The sequence below is a fragment of the Lissotriton vulgaris genome, chromosome 4_1 (assembly GCF_964263255.1).
Source record: "Lissotriton vulgaris chromosome 4_1, aLisVul1.2, whole genome shotgun sequence".
Taxonomy (NCBI): Eukaryota; Metazoa; Chordata; class Amphibia; order Caudata; family Salamandridae; genus Lissotriton; species Lissotriton vulgaris.
Window position 1 is genome coordinate 391,226,629 of NC_141691.1, and position 21,511 is coordinate 391,248,139.

The 21,511-nt window shown below is 45.2% G+C and overlaps 1 protein-coding gene across 2 annotated transcripts in view; it reads right to left on the reverse strand.

Moving 5' to 3' along the window:
- Positions 1-11,686, reverse strand: part of RPS6KA6 (ribosomal protein S6 kinase A6) — a 600,906-nt gene extending 589,220 nt beyond the window's left edge. Inside the window, exons 1-2 of one of the 2 annotated variants that reach the window (XM_086918766.1) lie at positions 11,396-11,616; positions 1,236-1,245 (exon numbers count right to left, since the gene is read on the reverse strand). In XM_086918766.1, coding sequence (XP_086774892.1) covers positions 1,236-1,245; positions 11,396-11,473 — 88 coding nt within the window. In that variant the 5' untranslated portion in view covers positions 11,474-11,616. Of the gene's footprint in view, positions 1-1,235; positions 1,246-11,395 lie in introns of both variants that reach the window. The other variant, XM_086918765.1, reaches the window with a different exon arrangement.
- Positions 11,687-21,511: the final 9,825 nt, after the last annotated feature.

Here is a 21,511-nt window from a genome sequence, read left to right on the forward strand (position 1 = left end):
AACTTTTTTCAAAACTTTTTCTTTTTTAAGTGTCAAAAAGGGATTAACTGTACATTTAAATATTTAAACTACTGTACATTACAACATATACACATTCAGAAAAACAATACATATATACATTAAAGTTCAACAAAAACAACACATTATAAATTCATATACAATTGATTTCAATAAATGAAAGACAAAATCATAAGGATAAGGAGTATACCCAATGAGTGAGGCCTAATCGCTAATTTTTATATACACACTGAGGTTGTGTTAGGCTATATTTGGCTATTAACTCCTCTGGTCTGCCGACGCGTTTCGAAACCAGGAAACCAGGTCCTGGGTTCTCTTCGGGCCTTTTTCTTTTGTCTATAAAGTATACAAAACAATAAAGTTTTTATCAAAATGTGATGCTTATCTTCATTATAGTTACACCTAGGCGTATTGCTTCTACCAACCAAATATTCATGAGGCTTTTGATAATGCTTTCCTTAATATCTGGGGCTTCTTTTTATTGGATTCCACTCGGCGTGGAAATGGCTCTATTATTGTACGCTGCACAAAAACATCTACCAAAGGAAATGACAGATATTAGTAATTTCCAAATCGGTGATGAGAGAAAGTTAAGAGGGGGGGGGGGGCCTTACCGGTACTGCAACATACCTTTATCTGGTCTGTTTCTTCTCTAATTAGAGAGTTCATTTTAGGCGGCGTAAAAATTCATTATTCCAAACGTGTTTATAAAGGGCAACTTCTTTCGTCTATTAATTGGCCTTCAAACCATCATGCTCCTGTAAGGACAATGGCGGGTATTTTAGTGTTTGTTATAAGGCATTTTAAATCTTCACACAGTCGTGGACAAATTTTTGTGTGAGGTAAATTCCATTACCTTATAATCAAACGTCCTCGCATATAGGCAAATCTTGGCGTGTTGCCGCTTCCGGGGCTCACTGCGTTTAGACCAATGTGAGTGCGAGTCCTGCAAATACAACAGCCGGTAAGTGGCGGTTTCTACAACCCAGCGTTTGTATCATCTCGGTTTGATTATTCGAAGCGGGTTCCATACCGGTTTCTTCTGAGATGGATTCAGGCGGAGAAACCAGAAGAAACAGGTATGGAACCCGCTTCGAATAATCAAACCGAGATGATACAAACGCTGGGTTGTAGAAACCCCCACTTACCGGCTGTTGTATTTGCAGGACTCGCGCTCACATTGGTCTAAACGCGGTGAGCCACGGAAGCGGCAACACGCCAAGGCGGCTGTCTATGAGATTTGCCTATATGTGAGGAGGTTTGATTATAAGGTAATGGAATTTACCTCACACAAAAATTTGTCGACTGTGTGAAGATTTAAAATGCCTTATAACAAACACTAAAATACCAGCCATTGTCCTAACAGGAGCACGATGGTTTGAAGGCCAATTAATAGACGAAAGAAGTTGCCCTTTATAAACACGTTTGGAATAATGAATTTTTACGCCGCCTAAAATGAACTCTCTAATTAGAGAAGAAACAGACCAGATAAAGGTATGTTGCAGTACCGGTAAGGCCCCCCCTTCTTAAACAAAACTTTCATTCATCACTGATTTGGAAATTATTAATATCTGTCATTTCCTTTGGTAGATGTTTTTGTGAAGCGTACAATAAAGAGCCATTTCCACGCCGAGTGGAATCCAATAAAAAGAAGCCCCAGATATTAAGGAAAGCATTCTCAAAAACTTCTTGCCTCATGAATATTTGGTAGGTAGAAGCAAAACGCCTAGGTGTAACTATAATGAAGATAAGCATCACATTTTAATAAAAACTTTATTGTTTTGTATACTTTATAGACAAAAGAAAAAGGCCCTGGAGAGAACCCAGGAACTGGTTTCCTGGTTTCGATATGCGTCGGCAGACCAGAGGAGTTAATAGCCAAATATAGCCTAGTACAACCTCAGTGTGTATATAAAAATTACCGATTAGGCCTCACTCATTGGGTATACTCCTTATCCTTATGATTTGGTCTTTCATTTATTGAAATCAATTGTATATGAATTTATAATGTGTTGTTTTTGTTGAACGTTAATGTATATATGTATTGTTTTTCTGAATGTGTATATGTTGTAATCTACAGTAGTGTAAATAGTTAAATGTACAGTTAATCCTTTTTTGACACTTAAAAAAGAAAAAGTTTTGAAAAAAGTTAAAAATGAATGGTATAAAATAAAAATACCTGGTCAAACTATAAGAGCTATTGTTTGGCCTTCATAAATTGAATTGTATTGAAGCAATGGGGGTTTAGGCACACTTTTGTGGTTTCTGATTTAGAAAAGGGTCCAGCCTACCCCACACCCTGATGGACCTAACTCCTTTGGGTTACAAACACTAACATTGCACAGCACACAAACGTACAACTTTCTTGGAATCTGGTTCAGTGAAACTGGTCGCTCACAGGTCCACCGCCATAAACTCCAGCAGAAAGGTAAAATGGATACCTATGCCATCTGTAAACTTTAGCTGTTTTAGAAAGTCCAACAACTATGGCTATTATACAAGTCTTTAGGGCAAAATTATTACCCTCCCTTAACTATGCAATACAGGCGTTTCCAGGCAACTTTGCGCAGGACCTTGAAAAGATCCACTGTGCAGCTTATACAAAGGTATTCTGTATTCCAGCTTGCACTAGGAATACTCTAATTCACCTGGAATTCAACCTTAACTTTTTGAAGAACTGGCAAGTCTGGCAAAATACTTTTACTTAACAACTGTGGCCCCAGAGAACTCAATGAAGACAGCTATAAACAACATTTTCCAACAACCAGGCAACCCGCGGTCAACTGGTTTTGCCTCAGCCAAAGAACTGTCGAAATTAGCCATAGAGAACTGGGATCCTAATACAATCAAGTGCACTACCATTAAAACATCAATAAATAAGATCATGCTCTCGTATCCTGGACATTGAAGCTCAGGCAGCTAGAGGCTTCCAAGAGACCCAAAGCTCCCTGCATACATCATATGGCCTTAAACCACATCTCACCCAGCCGGTGGGAAGGCAAGCCCTACATAGGATTCTAGCAGTCAGACTACATTCGCTACCCCAAAAATTTCTGTACCCCTCAGTGAAAGTAAAACCAGCTATTACTTAGTGCCGTCTCTGCCATTACAAGCGCGAATCGCTGGCCCACATTCTGCTTTGCTGTTGAGCCCTGTTGCCAGTCCGCTGAATCTACCTAAGGCCCATTCTCCATCAACTGGGCTTGCGGACGGCAAATGAGGCTGCTCATGAGGCTGCTCAACAGTTCTATCTGCTGGACACAGTGAAGCATATGGCCAACTTTGCTCAGTTCATCTATCATGCCTGCCAAGCTCTTATGGACAGTTGAACTTTGGTACCACGTGAGATCTATCTGGACGAGGGATCCACGCAGTCCGGCACCCACTGAGAGTTTGCTTTTGCGCATCTAAAGGACTAATATTAATTGCATTTTATAAAACAAAAACACCAAATGGTGGTTTTTAAGAATTGCATATATATCACTCTATTTTTACTATTTCTTTTATACTGATCGATCTTTTGTATTGATTTTTATTAATCACACAAAATAAAGGGTCAGTCATCCCCACAGTGCTTAAGGAATCACGCAGGGGTGTACATGAGGGGTGTAAGTAGAAATACTGCGAGTACTGTCAGTTCACAGCTGTCGTTTGCTAAACTGATATGTCTTCCACTGTAATCGGGCAAATGCCAATTGCAGAAGATTAATTAAACAACAAATCAGTTAAAATGGTGGCTTTAGTAGAATTAGGGTATTTGCGAAGCAGTAGCATGGCCTCCCTGTACAGGGCCACACGCTCAGCTTGCTCCCAGTTGAGCTTTAACTGTTTCCAAGGTACAACACGTGGGGGCTGAGGAGCTTTCCATCTGCCGGTGGCAGATGGAAAGCTCCCTTTGCCACTATGAAGCCTAGATCTAGAAAGCAGGACGTAACCCTATTCTTCTTCCTCCTGTGGAATAGTCTCAGGAGACTCCCCACCTGTGCAGATCAGGGCACTCAGTGCAGGGAGAGAATTTGGAAGTGATGGTGCCCCAGTATGCATGTAGACTTGGGCAGACCATAGCATAGGTAGCAAGTAGGTCAGCATCTCTTTGCAATCAACGTGGGCAGACAGTGTCAACTCTATAATAAAACCTATTGATGTTGGGAGGTGTGAAATAAGCTCCATGCACAATGCAAAGCTGAATGAGCTTGAATCGGGCATTGCGTGGTACGTGGTTTGCGCTCTCCAATAAAGCAGCCCAGTGCAGGGGTGTGCTAAATCCGCCTCCCATCGTGGGAAGCTCGGGAGCAGTGTGGCAGTGAAGGGAGTCAAACCAGCGTTTGAGATGTCTGCCCCCTTCCATCACATGTAGGTATTGAATCGTGAGATGCATGGGAAATTCGGGGTCAAATCCCCCAATTGGCACCCCAAGGTGGTAAGTAGCGCGTTGTGTAACAAGAATTGTCCTGAAGGTAGGCCATCGTATTCCAACACCTCAAATGCTGCCAAAGTGCCATCCCTGGATAGGTGCCCCAAGGTATGTATGCCCACCTCATGACACATTGCTAATTCAGCTATTGATGTGGACCCACCCAAGCCTCAGCATGCCCAATAGAGCCAAACGTGGTGCATAGGGGATCTCTGAAAGCAGCAAATTGCAACCGCCAGTAACAGTGAACGGGGTACCCTTGTCCATGTGCAGGAGTGAAAGAGGTGCAATAAAGCGGACATTCCTCAACTGGGGGAGCCGTGGCTGGGTCCGTCAGATATAGACCAGCCACTTCACTATCCATTAGATTTGGGCAGCGAGATAATACTGCTCCACATGTGGAGCAGCTAGTCTCTTCTTGTCTGTGGGCAAGTACAGTTTCGCCAGGGGCACCCTGCATCTCAACTTGTTCCAAATTAACATGCAAGTCTGTTGCTCCATTCTACAGAAGAACATGCTAGGGATGTTGATGGGGAGGCTTGCAAAGAAGTACAAATGTGGGGCAAAACCATCACCTTCAGCAATGTCACCCTGCCCGTGACTGCCAGAGGCAGTGTGCGCCAGAAGACCATCTATGCTTGCAACGTTGTTACGGCACGGACGACATTACCCTCAAAAATATCAGTCAGGGAGTGGTACACCAGCACCCCTAAGTATCTAAATGTGTGCTATTGTCACTCCAACCGTATACCACCAGGGAAAAAACATGGGTCTGGCACATCCAAGAGATATGGAAATAGACAAGATTTCACCCAGTTGACCCGCAAAACAGAAATGGTGGAAAACTGGGCCAGGGTCAAAGCAATTATTTCATGGATATGTTTTGTGTCCCAAATGTACAGCACAAGTCATCCACATATAATAATATGGATTGTACCCTGTCCCCCAGAAGGATGGCCCATTGTGTCCCCCAATAGTGCAGTCCCAGGGCCAGTGGTTCCATTACCAACGAAAACAAGTGACGACAGCAGGCAGACCTGTCTCGTGCCCCCTGTATGTGGTGACTATATACAAAATGAGAAGCTCTGTCTTGACCTTAATCAGGGGACTGGTATATAAGAATTTCACTAGGTGGAGAAAACTGTGACCAATACCATATCAGACCAGTACAGCAAAGAGATAAACCCATTCTAAGAAGTTCCAGGTCTTTCAAGGTCTAAGACCTGGTCTCCAGCACGGGGGTACGCTTGTCATCTTCGACTCCAGCCTGCCTCCTCCTAACCCGTGACATGAAACAAGAGGATTGCAAAAACCTCCCCCTTCTCATTTCGCACTCCCAGCAAAAGCAAGAGAGGAACAAGTGGGTTCGACATTGTTGAACAAACAACAAAGGAAGAGGAAAAGACAACACAGCAACACCCAGCAGCTGTGTGTAGAATGATGTCATGAGATGGACACCACCAGGCCCCTCAAGAATCAGATAATGTCAATTGATGTCTGTGGTGTGCTTAGAGGAGCACCTATGGGTCTGCTCTGGAGGGCCAAATATTCGAGGAGTAATGTCGCTTAGAGATCTATCCGAATCATCATCCAGTTCACAACTGTGCCCCATCTCAGTCAATGCAGCAGCATTTCGTAAGGCCTGGTATCTCTCCCAAATGACCTGTTCCAAGTCCAATGCAGCCGTTGGTCGAGGAGAGAAGTGCGATCGGGCACACCCACTGCGGCGTCTCTGGGTACCCCCAGCGAGGGTTGTGATGACAGCGCACCGTGCTCGCTCCATCGTCAAATATCCTGCCGCCTCCAGCCAACCCCACATGTCCTCTGGGGATTTGATGACATGTGTCTTCCCATCTGCCATTACCCGGAATTGTGGTGAGAAGAGGACGACGTATCTAATGTCAAGTACAAGGAGCCACGTTTCACCAAAAGAAAGGAGTTGCACTGCACCTGTACATGGATTGTATAGTCTGTGAAAAACAATATCTTTGCATTGTCCGCCGCAATCTCCTGCAGCTTCCGTGCCTCACACTAGGCAGCATCTCTGTCCCGGTAGTGTAGTAGGCAGAATAACAATGGCCTGGGATTGAAGCATGGCGCCAGCCAGCGCTCCAGGGCACAGTAAGCACGCTCCACAAAGAAGAACTGCAAAAAGAAGTATCCAGGGGTAGCAGCTAGCACAACCATTCCTCCACCGACGCCATGGCACCAGTTCCCTCCCCGCCCACCAGGAGTCCCATGACACAGACATTGTTGCAGCGCGAGCATCCCTCTGCCTCTTCCATGAGGCGCTCCAGTACCTACATGCACTCCACCATTAAGCACATTGAAGAGTCGAGTTCATGGCCTTGGGCTGTATCTCCAGAAGGGTCAGCTCAGTGATATGTAGTCTATCCACCAATTTGCAATGATCCGCATGGAGTAATGTTAGATCTGTTATTACCACATTGATTTTACTTTCCATGGATGCGCATGTCATCTTGAGTGCATTACCAATTTTGTCCACAGCTGCAAGGACAGCATTAGGTTTGTCACTTATAGAAGGCACTTGAGGGGATTAATCACCATGACCAGTGTCGCCTGGTAACCGGCCCTGTTCAGCAGAGGACTTCAAGAGTGCGCCCTGAGTGCCAGTGCGTGGACGCCCCATTGCTTCTATCTCGAGAAAATCTGTGCTACAGAACTTGACTCCACTGGCCAGGGCCTACTTGCCAGCACCACGCAAGGGGATGCACAAGGAAGCACGAGCAGCCCTAGGGCCTCAGGAACGCAGACGTGACTGCAGCATACAAAAACTGAGGTGGAGCTGTGGTGAGGCCAGCGAGGCCAGTCGCGGAGTATTCAACTCCTACTGCAGTCCATGCACCGCACCAGTATTACTGTAGCAGCCGTCAAAATATGGTAGTTGAAGAGAGCCTGATTACCTGCATCATTTAGCAACAATGAGCACAGTATCCTGTCCTGGGAAGACATGGCTTGGCAGTTCGGGCTGGACTGTTCCCATGAGGCACAGGGTCAGACCGATTTGCATATGGCCATGTCTGAACTGGGGTGGTGGAGTAGGCTAAAGAATGATGATGGATTAAACCCAGATCAGTTGACTGGGGGCGAGTGTTTGATTTGCTCAAACGCTCTGTCCATCATCCCCTTTGGTATTGCATATGTTGCAGCACAGCAGGGATTACGTTGATATAGTGTAGGTATCAGCAGAGCCCCCGTGAATACAGAAGTTCAATACCCGTATGTCCTAACCCTCTGTTAGGTAGTACTGTCTGGGCAAAATGCACTCATGGGTAGGGCCCAATCGATTCCAGGCCAATTCAAAGGCAAGCGTGGCACATGTCTCTCTTCCCCAATGCATGGAGCACCAGAGACCTTCACTCACGGGCACACCAGTCCCAAGATCACTTCATCTGTGTGCCAGTCACTGGGGAGTGCGGCCATGAACAGCACAACGACTCCAGAGGCAAGAGTGACTCACAGTAAGTGCCGCTCTCGTGTACCCCTGCCCAGGCGGCACCCATGTCCCGTTAGCAGTATCAGGGGAGGTGGACCCACCTATCACACACTGGGAAGCTCAAATGGCAGCACCCTCAGTCCATGAAAGCCACACTCTTCCATCGGTCTCATGGGGGCAGAAAAAGGGACTCCGCTCTCCAGCGACCTCCCCTCCTGGCCACTGATCGACAGTCCACCATTTGGTTTGCCGCCAGGTCCTCCGCTTCTCTGCCTCGGGAGTCCGCAGTCCAAGGCAGTAATCCCACCATGCCATCCGCAGGCCCAGCCAGTAAACTGAGGCCTACAGCACCAACAGAGCACCACTCACAGCGGCATTTACGGCTGCAGGCACAGCGGGACGATAAGGTAGCACAGGATGGTATTCCCAGGTGACGGATGTTGGGCTCACCACAGGATAAACAATGAATAAGCAAGGTTGAATGCGGAGCTCATTTAGAGCACATCCGTCATGTTGTATGCGCAAGCCACACCCAGTCAGATCTTCTGCCTTTATAGTAACTTTTCACAATAAACAGATTAGGCCTATGCCCTTGATCAATGGCTTGTCACAGTAACCAACTCCATCCTCCTGTATTGAGCATAAGCTTTCCTACAGGGCAAAACACGCAATTAAAGCACTTTTTCCCAGTAGAACCATTCATACAACTTAAGCACAATGAAAATCTGTACTAAAACAATCAACATTTGGTTGGGGCCAGCGCACCTCTCTCAGTAGTGCTTCATAAAGTTATTTTTCTGTTGATCATATATGCTGTATCGAAAGCTGGCCTGTCAAGCATGACCTAAAACGCTTTTACGGCTATTATTGCTGTCCCTTCCACCTAGGCATGCCAGAAAAATAGTGAGCTATGGAAAGCCATCCACCTACGTTTGTCACACAGTCATCCTTGAAGAGGCCAACATCGTGCAGATTGGCCACTGGATTAACTTGTGTTCTAGGAGAATCGACAGGAGACAGAATTCTGCATATTCATTCATCCTGAAATAGTTGATTGGCAGCGTTTTTCGGAATAGGAATGCAATTGGTTTTATTAAGATCCCATCCTCATCCCCAAATAGCACCATCCAGACCCTCATGTGAAACCTGAAGTTAGTTTGGCTGCGTTACTGTCTACCCTTGCTCCACAATGATCTCTGTAACAACAGTGCCTTACAAACACAAAATAATTTCTGGCCACACGATCTAACTACAATCAGCTCTTCAGTTACAACACGATATGAGGTCTTGAAAAATACTGAGTAATGACAATGAGGATTCCCATATCTTTGAAACAGACACAAATCCCAACAAGTTGTGGGATACTGTTTGGATGAAGCGTAAGTCCCTACCTATTCAGATTCTCAAATATACCATTCCGGCTTTCAAAACCACCTGCAAAAGTACTGGACAGTCGCTAATATTTGATTTGTAAGTCGTGCACTGATGTAAAGTGACCATGCACCCAAAGGATGAGCTTGTGACCGTCCTAGTTTTCCCACCAATAGAAACAAGTGTGATGTTACTTGAAGGCCAGACTTGAAAACAGTCAAGCGGGACTCCAAGACACAGTATGGTTGGTAAGTACTGCAGGTTGAAAAACGCGACTAACTTGTCGCACTCACAACTTCGTCCCAACAGACATCTATGACAATATTACACGCAGAGATTTCCTGTAATACTATGCAGCAGTAATACCCAAGTTATATGTTAAGTACAGTAGTGGTTAACCTATAACATGCACTATCTGAAAGATACGGAGCAGTTGTAAGAGGGTTTTATCATGCCCAATGAAAGTTAGTACTATTACTACACACACTGCCACCCTAGTGTTGCCCGATTTTGGCAATGGCCCTTTTTCTCTCCCATGGCTTTCCGCTCACGCAAGATCTAGCTCTGAAAGCATACATACACGTGGGCGTTAGTGGAAACCATTACCAGGTGAGGCAGGAGCTTTTGGCCGACGCCTACTTTTTGCAAACAAGTTTCAGAGGGAGCGTCTGCGTGTAGAATCGGACCTATTAAGACATACATTAACCATCCTACTAAAACAATGAAAAAACAAACACACCCCACCCACGCATTGAGCCTCATCCGCTCCCGAGGACTGAAACCCCGAAAACAGTGAGAAGCCTGACCCCTCAGTACCTTCGTTGTTATGCAGGATGATGTCTCCTGGCGTCGGAGCTGACGTTCTCCTACACAACATACATCTTATCCATTCTACCACAAACAGAATTATAAATATATTAAAATGTAGCCCTGCTACCCAGGCGAAAAATAGTTAACTTCCCCGTCTCTGTCCACGCCGGGTGGTTTGGAGTCCACCCTCCCCCAGGACTTCAGATCTATTGGCATCTCATCTCACAATGGAACCTGGCCCCTCTGTGCATCCTCGCCCTCTATGCACTGCACAACAGCATTGCAGCCTGTTCCTCCTGCCCAAGTCCCATACCGGACAAAAAGTGGGCATTTCTCATCTCCCAGGACTGCACCCTATCTCCAGTGCGGATAGATATCTGGGCTGCTGCGTGCTTGCTCCCTCCCCCTTAAATAAACAGGGTTGCAGCTCTGTTATCATCCTCCGCCCCCTCACGCATGCACCCGTCATACGATTCTCAACACTGTGGGACCATACATTCGCATCTACCAGTGAAAAACGGAGAAGTACTATAGCGGTGTTCACAGCTCCGAAAAGGACAGCACTGTTGTCGGTGTATGCATCCCTCGGGAGACAGGGGTCACTTCATTTTGTCATACAGCCTCATCCTATTCCTGCAAGTACAGTCTGAGTTTGCTCTACCATAGGCACCAGGAAAGAGGCAGTTCTCTGCGCCTCCCCTCTCTCCCCCTGCACCAACAATGCAGTAATCATCTATTGGCATTACTAAATATACAAGTGCTGTCAAAGCGGGTTGTATACAGTTCTTTCTTAGCATATTCGTCAGATGTAATTACACTGTGTGATGAGAAGGGGCGGTCGGATGACGCACGCGCAACTTGTTTGCAGCAGCAGGAGCTCGGAGGGCATCATCCACCCCTCGGAGAGAAAACAGTCTGACAGCACTGAGAGGAGGGAACGGGCCAACGTATCCACTCCACAAAGTGCATGTGATGCCCGTGTCGGGCTACCGGTACTCTACAGCAGAGCAGAAAGGATGCTCTACAGACACGTTTTCCAAACTTGTCTATCCACCAAAATACACAGACACATGTATCACAAACACTTGCTGGCGGGAGGGCCTTCTTACTGAGGCACTTGACTGAGGATGCCCACAGGGATTTCTCAATGGGTACCAAGATTATACCACTATCGGAGGCTCGGGTGGGGTGAAGCAAAAACAGACGTCACAACAAAACAATCCCTGGGGACGGGCGGCAACCCCTCCAGGATGCCACAAAGCTACAGCGGGATGTGACTTCCAAACAGCCCTGCCCACAGCCCCATGAACCCCTGAACCAAGCACCCACCTCACCACCGCCACTGTTGGAATACACCTCCATTTTGGGCCAGGGATCCTCCAGCCCAGCAATCGGCATCCCATTCAGGGCTGGCCAGGCATCGCCGCTGCTGCTCCCTGCTGCTGCCGCCGCCACCTCCTCCGGTCCCTGAAGCAGCAGCCGTGCAGCACCAACAAGCAACCGCCGCCCGAGGGGGTGTGTACATAGAGTGGGCTGCACGAGCCGCCTCCGCTTCCTTCCGCCGGGGCCCCGCAGCTGTCTCCGGCCGTTTTCCCTAGCCGAGCCCCCGCTGAACGCTCAATATGGCCGCGGCGCTGCTACCTGTGCAGCATGGAAAGCGAGCGGCGCCCGGCGTCACGCACACGTCACCGAGCGGAGGAGATCCCCAGCCTGGAGACCGGAGGATAAAAAAGGAAACAGAGTGACAGCGCCGGGGCTAGGCTGCACCCTGAATACCAATGCTGAGCCACCGGGACCCTGAGAAACCAAACTACGCAGGAGCTGCATGCTACACACTTTAAAAGCACATTGAACTAGCGCTGTCACAACTTCCAACCTCATCGGACCTGCTATTATTTGGGAGACAGTCGCTCTCCATGGGATCTTTATTACCGCAGTATTTCTGTTCCGAATGAAACAAAAAAACAGGGACAGGCAGTAAGTTGTCAGATTCGAATCCGCGTTACTATGCGACTGGAAATAATTGTAAACAAGAGCATTTTCGGTTCGTGAAAGTGAGGATTTTTTGGTGCGATATGACTTTTGAACGGGCTGTTATGGTTTACAGTTCACTGGCGTATATAGAAGGGTGCGAGATGGGGCTCCTGGTCCAGCTTTGTTTGTCCTGCACCCGCAGGTCTGGCACCAACAGCACAGTTGCTGAATGTGACAGAACTGAAGGCGATTCAACATCAAATAAGCACTTGCAATGCAATATGTCTCGCTTTGTGAAAGCTAAAGCTCTTGTCTTGGTGTTAAAAATGGCAATTTTTTTTACTTTGTATGTAGTGGAATGATGATATATGCATAGCGCCTTTGCCAGTCGTATGAACTCCCTGCGCTGGAGAACCAGAAAATGGGAAATAGGTTGTAAGGGAGGGGAGACAAGAGTAATATGCTGGCTAAGGATAAAAAGTAACAATGGAATTCTATGCTCCTGAAGCCACACGTTTTTAAACAGGACAATGTATTTCGCAGACAAGACACACAATCTACAATCTACTGCATAATCTCATAGTACAACAATAACCACATCGTAGCTCAAACGAAGGCAAAAGAAGCATGACTTAAGAAGCGCCTTTAAAAAGCACATCAGTATTCAGGCTTCCACAGTTCCCCTGCGTGCTTCATTCATTCAGGTCCTAAGGTAACTACCTTCTGGTGACCGCCAGTAGGAAATATATATTCGTGGGTTGTTAAGTTCAAGTTCAAGAATTTATATAGCGCACTACTCACCCAGAGGGTCTCAAGGCGCTTGGGGAGGGGGGATTATTATTTATCGAATAGCCAGGTTTTAAGTTGTTTTCTGAAGGTGATGTGGTTCTGTGTAAGGCGGAGGTGAGTGGGGAGTGAGTTCCAGGTCTTGGCCGCTAAGAAGGAGAAGGATCTACCTCCCATCGTGGATCTTTGGATGCGCGGAACTGCGGCGAGGCCTTGATTGGAGGATCTTAGTTGGCGGGTGGGTGTGTAGAAGGATAGTCGAGTGTTGAGGCACTCAGGCCCTAGTTTGTAGAGGGCCTTGTGTGCGTGGGTGAGGAGACGGAATGTTATTCTCTTGTTGACGGGAAGCCAGTGGAGGTCTTTCAGGTGGCCGGTAATGTGATCTTGGCGCGGGATGTCCAAAATGAGTCTTGCTGATGCGTTTTGGATGCGTTGGAGTTTATTCTGTAGTTTGGCTGAAATTCCGACATAGAGGGTGTTTCCGTAGTCTAGTCGACTAGTAACCAGTGCGTGGGTGACAGTCTTTCTTGTTTTGGCGGGGATCCAATGGAAGATTTTTTTGAGCATACAAAGTACGTTGAAGCAGGAGGATGAGACGGCGTTGACTTGTCTGGTCATCGAGAGAGAGGAGTCGAGGATGAAGCCAAGGTTACGTGCGTGGTTTGTGGGTATGGGTGCTGAGCCCAGATCTGAGGGCCACCATAAGTCGTCCCAGGCAGAGGGGGATGATCCTCGGATGAGCACTTCCGTTTTGTCTGAGTTAAGTTTAAGGCGGCTGTTTTTCATCCATATGGCTACTTCTTTCATGCCTTCGTGAAGATTGGTTTTGGCGGTGTTGGGGTCTTTGGTGAGGGAAAGGATCAGCTGGGTGTCGTCGGCGTAGGAGATGATGTTAAGGTTGTGTTGACGAGCGATGGAGGCGAGTGGACTCATGTAAACGTTGAAGAGGGTGGGACTGAGTGATGATCCTTGTGGTACCCCGCAGACGACTTTGGTGGCCTCTGATTTGAACGGGGAAAGTCGGACTCTCTGAGTTCTCCCAGCTAGGAACGAGATGATCCAGTCCAAGGCTTTTCCTTGTATGCCGATGTTGCTGAGGCGTTGTATGAGGGTGCTGTGGCAGACAGGGTCGAAGGCGGCGGAGAGGTCGAGTAAAATGAGGGCTACTGTTTCTCCGTTGTCCAGTAGTGTTCTGATGTCTGTTGCTGCGATGAGGGCGGTTTCGGGGCTGTGTTTGGCTCGAAAGCCGGACTGTGAGGGGTCGAGGGAGTGGTTGGATTCTAGGAAGGCGGCGAGTTGGCTATTGACGGCTTTCTCAATGACTTTGGCCGGGAATGGGAGGAGGGATATGGGGCGGTAGTTTTTAAGTTCAGAGGGGTCAGCAGTGGGTTTCTTCAGGAGGGCGCTGACTTCGGCATGTTTCCAGCCATCTGGAAAGGTAGCAGAGTTGAGGGAGCAGTTGATGACATCTCGGAGATGGGGTGCGATGATGGAGTCTGCTTTGTTGTAGATGTGGTGGGGACATGGGTCGGTTGGCGAGCCAGAGTGGATGGAATTCATTAAGCTGATGGTATCTTCAGTGGTGATTGGGTTCCAGGCGCTGAGGTTGTTAGAGGGCGGTTTAGGTTCTGAGGGGGGTGGAGAGGATTGTTCGTTGGAACTGTTTTCGAAGCTGTTATGTATGTCGGCAATTTTGTTGTAGAAGAAGGAGGATAGCGAGTCGCAGAGGTCTTGGGAGGGAGTGATGTCATTTGAGGCTGCGGTGGGGTTGGTGAATTCTTTGACGATGTTGAATAGTTCCTTGCTGTTATGGGCGTTATTGTCGAGTCGATTCTTGAATGTTGATTTCTTGGTGGATCGAATCAGCTGGTGGTGTTTGCGGGTGGCTGACTTGAAGGTGGACATGTTGTCGGTGGTTGGGTTTTTTCTCCATGTCTTCTCGAGAGTACGGCATAGCTTCTTCGATTTCTTAAGGTCATCGTTGAACCAGGGGGCCTTTTTGTTGTCTTGTTTGGTGTGATGGTTTTTCAAGGGTGCTAATTCGTCAGCGCTGTGAGTGATCCATTGTTTGAATTTGATGGCAGCTTGGTTTGGGTCCAATGAGAGGGCGGGTGGGTTCTGGTTGAGCGATGTGAGGAGTTGGTCGGTAGTGATTTTGTTCCATTTTCTCCGGGGAAGAGGTTGTAGGGGGTTGTGGGTCGAGGTGGTTTTGTAGTTGAAGTGAACACAACAGTGGTCCGTCCAATGGAGAGCTGTGGTGTGATCGAAGGAGATGTGGTTGCTGGAGGTGAAGATTGGGTCGAGCGTATGTCCGGCTACATGGGTGGGGGTGTCGACAAGTTGGTTGAGGCCGAGATTGGCCAGGTTGTCCAGGAGGGTGGTGGTGTTGCTGTCGTTTTTCTTTTCCAGGTGGACCATTGGTAATGCCTTCAAGCAGCATATGCTGAACGGTGGAACTTTTATCTTTTGTCTAGCACAGAACTTTGTAGTAACTTGGTGACTCTAATGTTTGTCACCATGTTTGTAATGTATATGTATATATATATATATATATATATATATATTCACTGAAAAAAACATAGGTTTCACACCAGTTATAGTTAGCTGGAAATTTTACTGACATAAAACCATTGAAATTCTCACGTTATAGTTAGTTGGACTCACTATAACTTGCGCGCCTGCAATGCACTGCTGATGATGTCACATATTACTTCACTCATGACATGGTCAGTGAGACATCACTCATGACATCACTGATGACAGACCTAATTTCAGTGTAATGTAACCCTTGAAACACATATTCAAAAAATGTTTTAAAAAAAATAGAGATACCCTTACCAGTTGCAACAACCAATTCAGTAATACCACCATCTATATACACATCCACTCATTCACCAACAGTTCTATATAGTCACTCATATATATATTCACTCATCATATGTAGTGAAACACCTATACATCCTGTTACACACCGACAGTCATCCAAAAGTTACTCACACACATAATCACACATGCAAATAAACTATTGAACATCCATTTATTTGCATATACAGCTATACACACACTACCACCTTACTTCTAAGGAAACTTACACATACTTACTCTCTTAAACAATCACTTATAGAAACACATACTTATTTAAACAAGAACTCTTTCAATCTCTCACTCTCACATATACTCACTTATATACATCAATACTCACATATACTATATTAAAACATATGTAGTTACTGATAAGGACACTAGTAAGACAGTCATTCACTCACTAACACACACATATACACACTTGTCCACCCATACAGTCCTGCACATATGCTGTCTTCAAAACACATACAAACAGTGAGTCAGTCATGGATGCATCTATGTGCTAAGTAACACCCCCACCAAACCATACAGACACTCATACTGATACTAAAAAAACATCTAATAACCCATATACACACACGTAGCTACTCACCAACCCATGCAGCCACTTATACACAAAGTGAAACACTGATACAAACATTTAAATATTTAAACAATACTCGCTAATATATGTATTCACTAAGACATCCATTAAGACACTTATTTAAACATGTATTCTTCCATCGACCTTTACATATACATATATAAAACATATTTATTTTTCAGAAAGACACACATTCACTGGATGGTGTCATCAGTGATGTCATGAGTGATGTCACTGACCATGTCATGAGTGATGTAATATGTGACGTCATCAGTAGTGCATTGCAGGCGCGCAAGTTATAGAGAGTCCAACTAACTATAACGTGGGAACTTCAATGGTTTTATGTCAGTAAAATTTCCAGCTAACTATAACTGGCCTAACTATAACTGGTGTGAAACCTATGGTTTTTTCAGTGAATTTCATAGGTTTTTTAAATGCTAATTCCTAACTATAACTGGTGTGAAACCTATGGTTTTTTCAGTGAATTTCAAAGGTTTTTTAATTGCAAATTTCTATAGGTATGAAATGTAATATTTTTTATAATGAATCCTATATTGTATATTTATGTAATACCATTTATTTTTTTATATTCATGTTTTTTTTTTTTTGCCCTGGAGCGCTCCTGGTGCGCGTCCCGGTGAGCGCACCAGTAAGCGCAGTCTTGCGGCGCGCCCCAGGGCGCGTACCGGTGAGCGTCCCATTAGCGCTATTGCCGCGAACGAAAACATCATCGTGACGTATCACGTAGCCGCGTCCGCGTGATACGCACGGCGTAAACGCACCCGGAAACAGTCGAGCGCATACGATCGTGCAACATAAGCATCCGACGCGCCCCTGGGCGCGCCCTGTGGCGCGTAGAGTAAGCGCGTTGGGTCATGTGACCTAAAGATAACACTTTTTATTAGTTCAGGACAGTTTTGGTTTCCAAATGATGTAAGCCCTGGTCATGTGACCTAAAATAACACTTTTCATTGGTTCAGGACAGTTTTTTTTTCCTAATGATGAAAGCCCCACCTTTTTTCCTCATTCTCACTTTGTACTTTGAGTGAAGAAGACCTGTTGATAGACCTCTCTGTACCTTTTTGGACTGAAAAATTGCTTCAGTAGCAGCAGCAGCAGCAAGAGCATCTCAGCCACCACCACCACCACCAAGAGGACCACCACAACACCACAGTGGTGGAGATGAAGAAGAGGAGGAGGAGGAGGAGGAGGAGGAGGAGGGGAGGAGGACGTTCCTGCCAGAAGACAATACCCCATATAGGCCAAAGCAGCACATTATCTGGGAGTTTTTTTCCATCCCAAAGGACCAAAAAAAAGTGAATGCGCCAAGGGTTACTTGCCTAATCTGTGGCACTTAACTTTCAATGGGGAACCCTAACAAGAAATACTCTTTTGGCAATAACACCATGATTCGCCACATGCAACGCCGGCATACTAACAACTATGCTGCGGCAGAGATCCGAGAACTGTCCAGAAACCCTCCCCAATCTTCACCCAGCACCTCCAAAAGAAAGCAACCTACTCCATCGGGACCAGAGACAAGGGAGATGGTCCCAAACATACAACGCCAGTTTGGGGAATACAAAATCAGTTGTATTTTTTGTGGTAAAACAATTACCTATGGTGAGCAAAGCATAAAGCACATCAACCATGCTGGTGACAACCACAATTGCCCCAAAAAACCTTAATTATTTCCTGATTTTTTTTTTTGCTCCAGTTGAGCCTTTTACAATTCCCTGTTTTTTGTTTCTCCCCATAAAAATAACAAAAAAAATATGAAATTGTTCATAAAAGCCAAAAAAAAGTACAAAATGTTCAAAAAAACAATAAAAAATATAGAACAACAAAAAGAAGAAAAAAAACAGTTCTTTTTAGAACTACCTCCAATTTATAAAAAAAGCTACATTTAAAAAAAAACTCTGTCATTCTTTTTTCCCTATGGTACGCTCCCCGGTACGCTCCCCGGTGCGCGTGCCGGGCGCTCCCCCCGCACAAATCGGAAAAAAAAAAAAATTGCCCCGCGGGGCCCTTTTATGGCCCCCACATCAAACCTAGGGAGTCAGGGGGGGTCTACTCTGCCCCCTTTTGGTCATTTCCCCCTTTGTTTTTGCCACCTCTTGTGTCTCGATCCTACCGAGACACAAGATGGCGGCCGCTCCGGACTGTTTGGAATGTTGACAGACACCCAAGAGCCAATCAGCTTTCCGCGCGCAAACTCGCGTAGCGTGCTGGTTCGCGCCCTGGTGCGCGTACCGGGGCGCGCCTTATAGAAATATATATTTTTTTGAACCTAAATTACTCAAAATCCACTGGAGCACATATCTTGAGACATAGCAAAGGCACATCGGGCTACCAGTCCCTACAATTTTGACAAGTTTGGTGGAAATCCATTCAGCCGTTCGGGCTAAAAGTGAGTTCGACCGCCCTGAGGAAATTAACATGGGGAAAACATGTTTTGGGACCCCCCTTTTATCTCGGCCCCCGCTTGACGAATCCCCCCCAAACTTTCAGGAAAGGAGCGGAGCGCCGCAAGTCAAATTTGAGGAAAATTTCAGGCAGATTCCTCAACCGGTGCCAAAGTTATTCCCAATAGAATGTTGCGAATTCCCTATACAAAATAATCCTAACTATAACTACCTACTGGCGACCGCCAGTAGGTAATATATATATATATATATGTATATATATATATCTATATATATATTTCCTATTGGCGGTCGCCAGAAGGTATAGTTAGGACTTAGTTACCATAGAAAAAGCATTTTTTGATTTGCCAATATCTTTAGCGTTGTTTGAAGAATCTTCGTGAAATTTTCAAAACTAATGGGGCGGTCAGGACAGCTTCTGTTTTGAAAGTTTCGGAGTGATTTGGCAAGGGAGGGTGCAGAAAAAGAGGTGGTCCCAAACGCATTTTTCCCATGTTAATTTCCATAGGAATCTTTAGACACGGCTGCAGCCCGAACTGCTGAACGGAATTACACCAAATTGGGCAAAAAGTTAGCTCTTGTTTTTTCATTCATTAGTTCCTGAGAAATGTACCTGTGAGAACTGGAGTCACCAATTCCACGGGGTAGCTCGCACTCAGGATAAATTTCACCGCAGTTTATTCAAGCAAAGTAACGCGTTTCAACAGCAAAAGCTGTCTTGTTCACACACTTGCATATTGGAACAGGAAGTCCATACATAGGTATACGACATAAAAGAAGGACTAAAAGTTTGATAACTAGTGTACAAGTACTAATGTGGCGGCCATCTTTGAATTGTATATATATAAGTGGTGATACCAAATTAAATATGTACATAGTCATTGTGTATAAAAGCCATTTCACATATGTACACACATATATACATATATTTACAAATAGGGATAACAGATTCTTTCGACATAGTGCCTAAGTATTGTTAAGAATCCTATTAGCTACTTATTGTTATGTATATATACAAGGATATACAATAAACATATATACATTATTTACAGGAAATTACTAATATCACGTCTATTCATATAGCTGCCAAGATGATCGTGACTAATGTTAACTGTATTCGGCTTAGTGCCGTAATTCATCTAGAATATCCTTGTGATCTAGACCAGTAAATTAAAGGTGTCCCACAAATTATATAAAAAATATATATTCAATATAACGCCGCCACGTTACATACTAAAAACGCATCCTGTGTCAATAAAGAGAAGATAATGTGAGGAGAAAATTATAGTCCATGCAAAAAAATAACCATAAAAGTGCAGATTCTTATCTGTTAAACAGGGCCCTCGGAAAGAAAGGAATAGGTTGTCAGGGATGAATACAACAATCCACTATTCAAGTAACCTGTCCTTTCTTCCTATAAGTGAAAAAATAATAAAATACAGTTACAATGAAAATCAGAAAAGCACAAACAAGTTGCAGATTAGATACAGTATGATGGCAATTAACAGATCAAATGAGATGTAGGTGACCAAGACCAAACATTAATCTTTTAGATGGTAGGCAAGTTCTTCATCCAGATTGTGCCCTTTCGGATGTTTAGTCTCAAGATTAATTATCCACTTCGATTCACGTTTACGAAGGGCAAGAGCTCTATTCCCACCCCTTGGACCCAAGTGGACTTGTTCCAAAGCATAGAAACTTAACAAATTGCTATTGGAACCATGCCAAAGTTCGAAATGTCTCGCTATGGGGTAATGGGGGTCTTTGTTGTTTATCGCCCGCATATGTTCAAGTACTCTTTTTTTGGTCATAAGGGTAGTACTTCCCACATATTTCATTTTGCATGGGCACATCAGTACATATACACAGAAGGTGGAACTGCAGGTTAGAAATTGTTCAATATTTTTGGGGGTATCAAAGCCAGGGATGGAATTTCTTTTTACCATACTGCTGGTACGACAGGCTTTACAATGCCCACAGGGGTAGAAGCCTTTGAGTTGATGATCATTTGTTGTTCTTCTAGATGTGATATCATTGCGGACAATGATATATCTTATGCTTCTGCCTTTTCTATAGGTAATTTGGGCCTGCGTGGTATACTGGGACCGATGATGGGGTCACTAGTCAGTACATCCCATTTGTCAGCTAGTATTTTAGAGATTTCATTGGAATTGCTGCTGAAGGTTAATATTGCCCTTACACTACCTTCAGAATCCTGGTTCTTTTCTTGAGTGTTAGTGTCATCCTTCGGATTCAATAGTGAGTCTCGCTCTTCACTCAAGACTCTTTCTTTTGCTTTGTTGAGTACCCATTCAGGGTAACCCCTCTCTCTAAATCTGGACATCATGATGTCCATCTCATTATCAAAAGCAGGAGCGGTACTACAGTTTCTTTTCGCCCTCAGCAACTCGCCGTAAGGAATACTCCACTTGAGAGTGTCCGGATGGCTGCTGAGGGCGTGAAGAAGAGTATTACCAGCTGTAGTTTTTCTGTAGAGACTAGTAGTCAGGACATGTTGTTCAGCTGTTATTCGGAGATCTAGAAACTCTATAGTAGTACCACTAATCTGACTCGACAATCTGATGTTTTGATTATTAGTGTTCAGGATGTTAATGAATTGCTTGGCCATTGTTTCACCACCTGTCCAAATGACTAACAAATCATCGATATATCTGAGCCACACCTTTACTTTTGAAAAATACAAGTTCAGGGTGTGGTCAGATCTAATCTCCTCTTCCCATTTTCCTAGGAAGAGGTTGGCAAAGCTTGGCGCAAAACATGTGCCCATAGCTGTGCCACGGATCTGT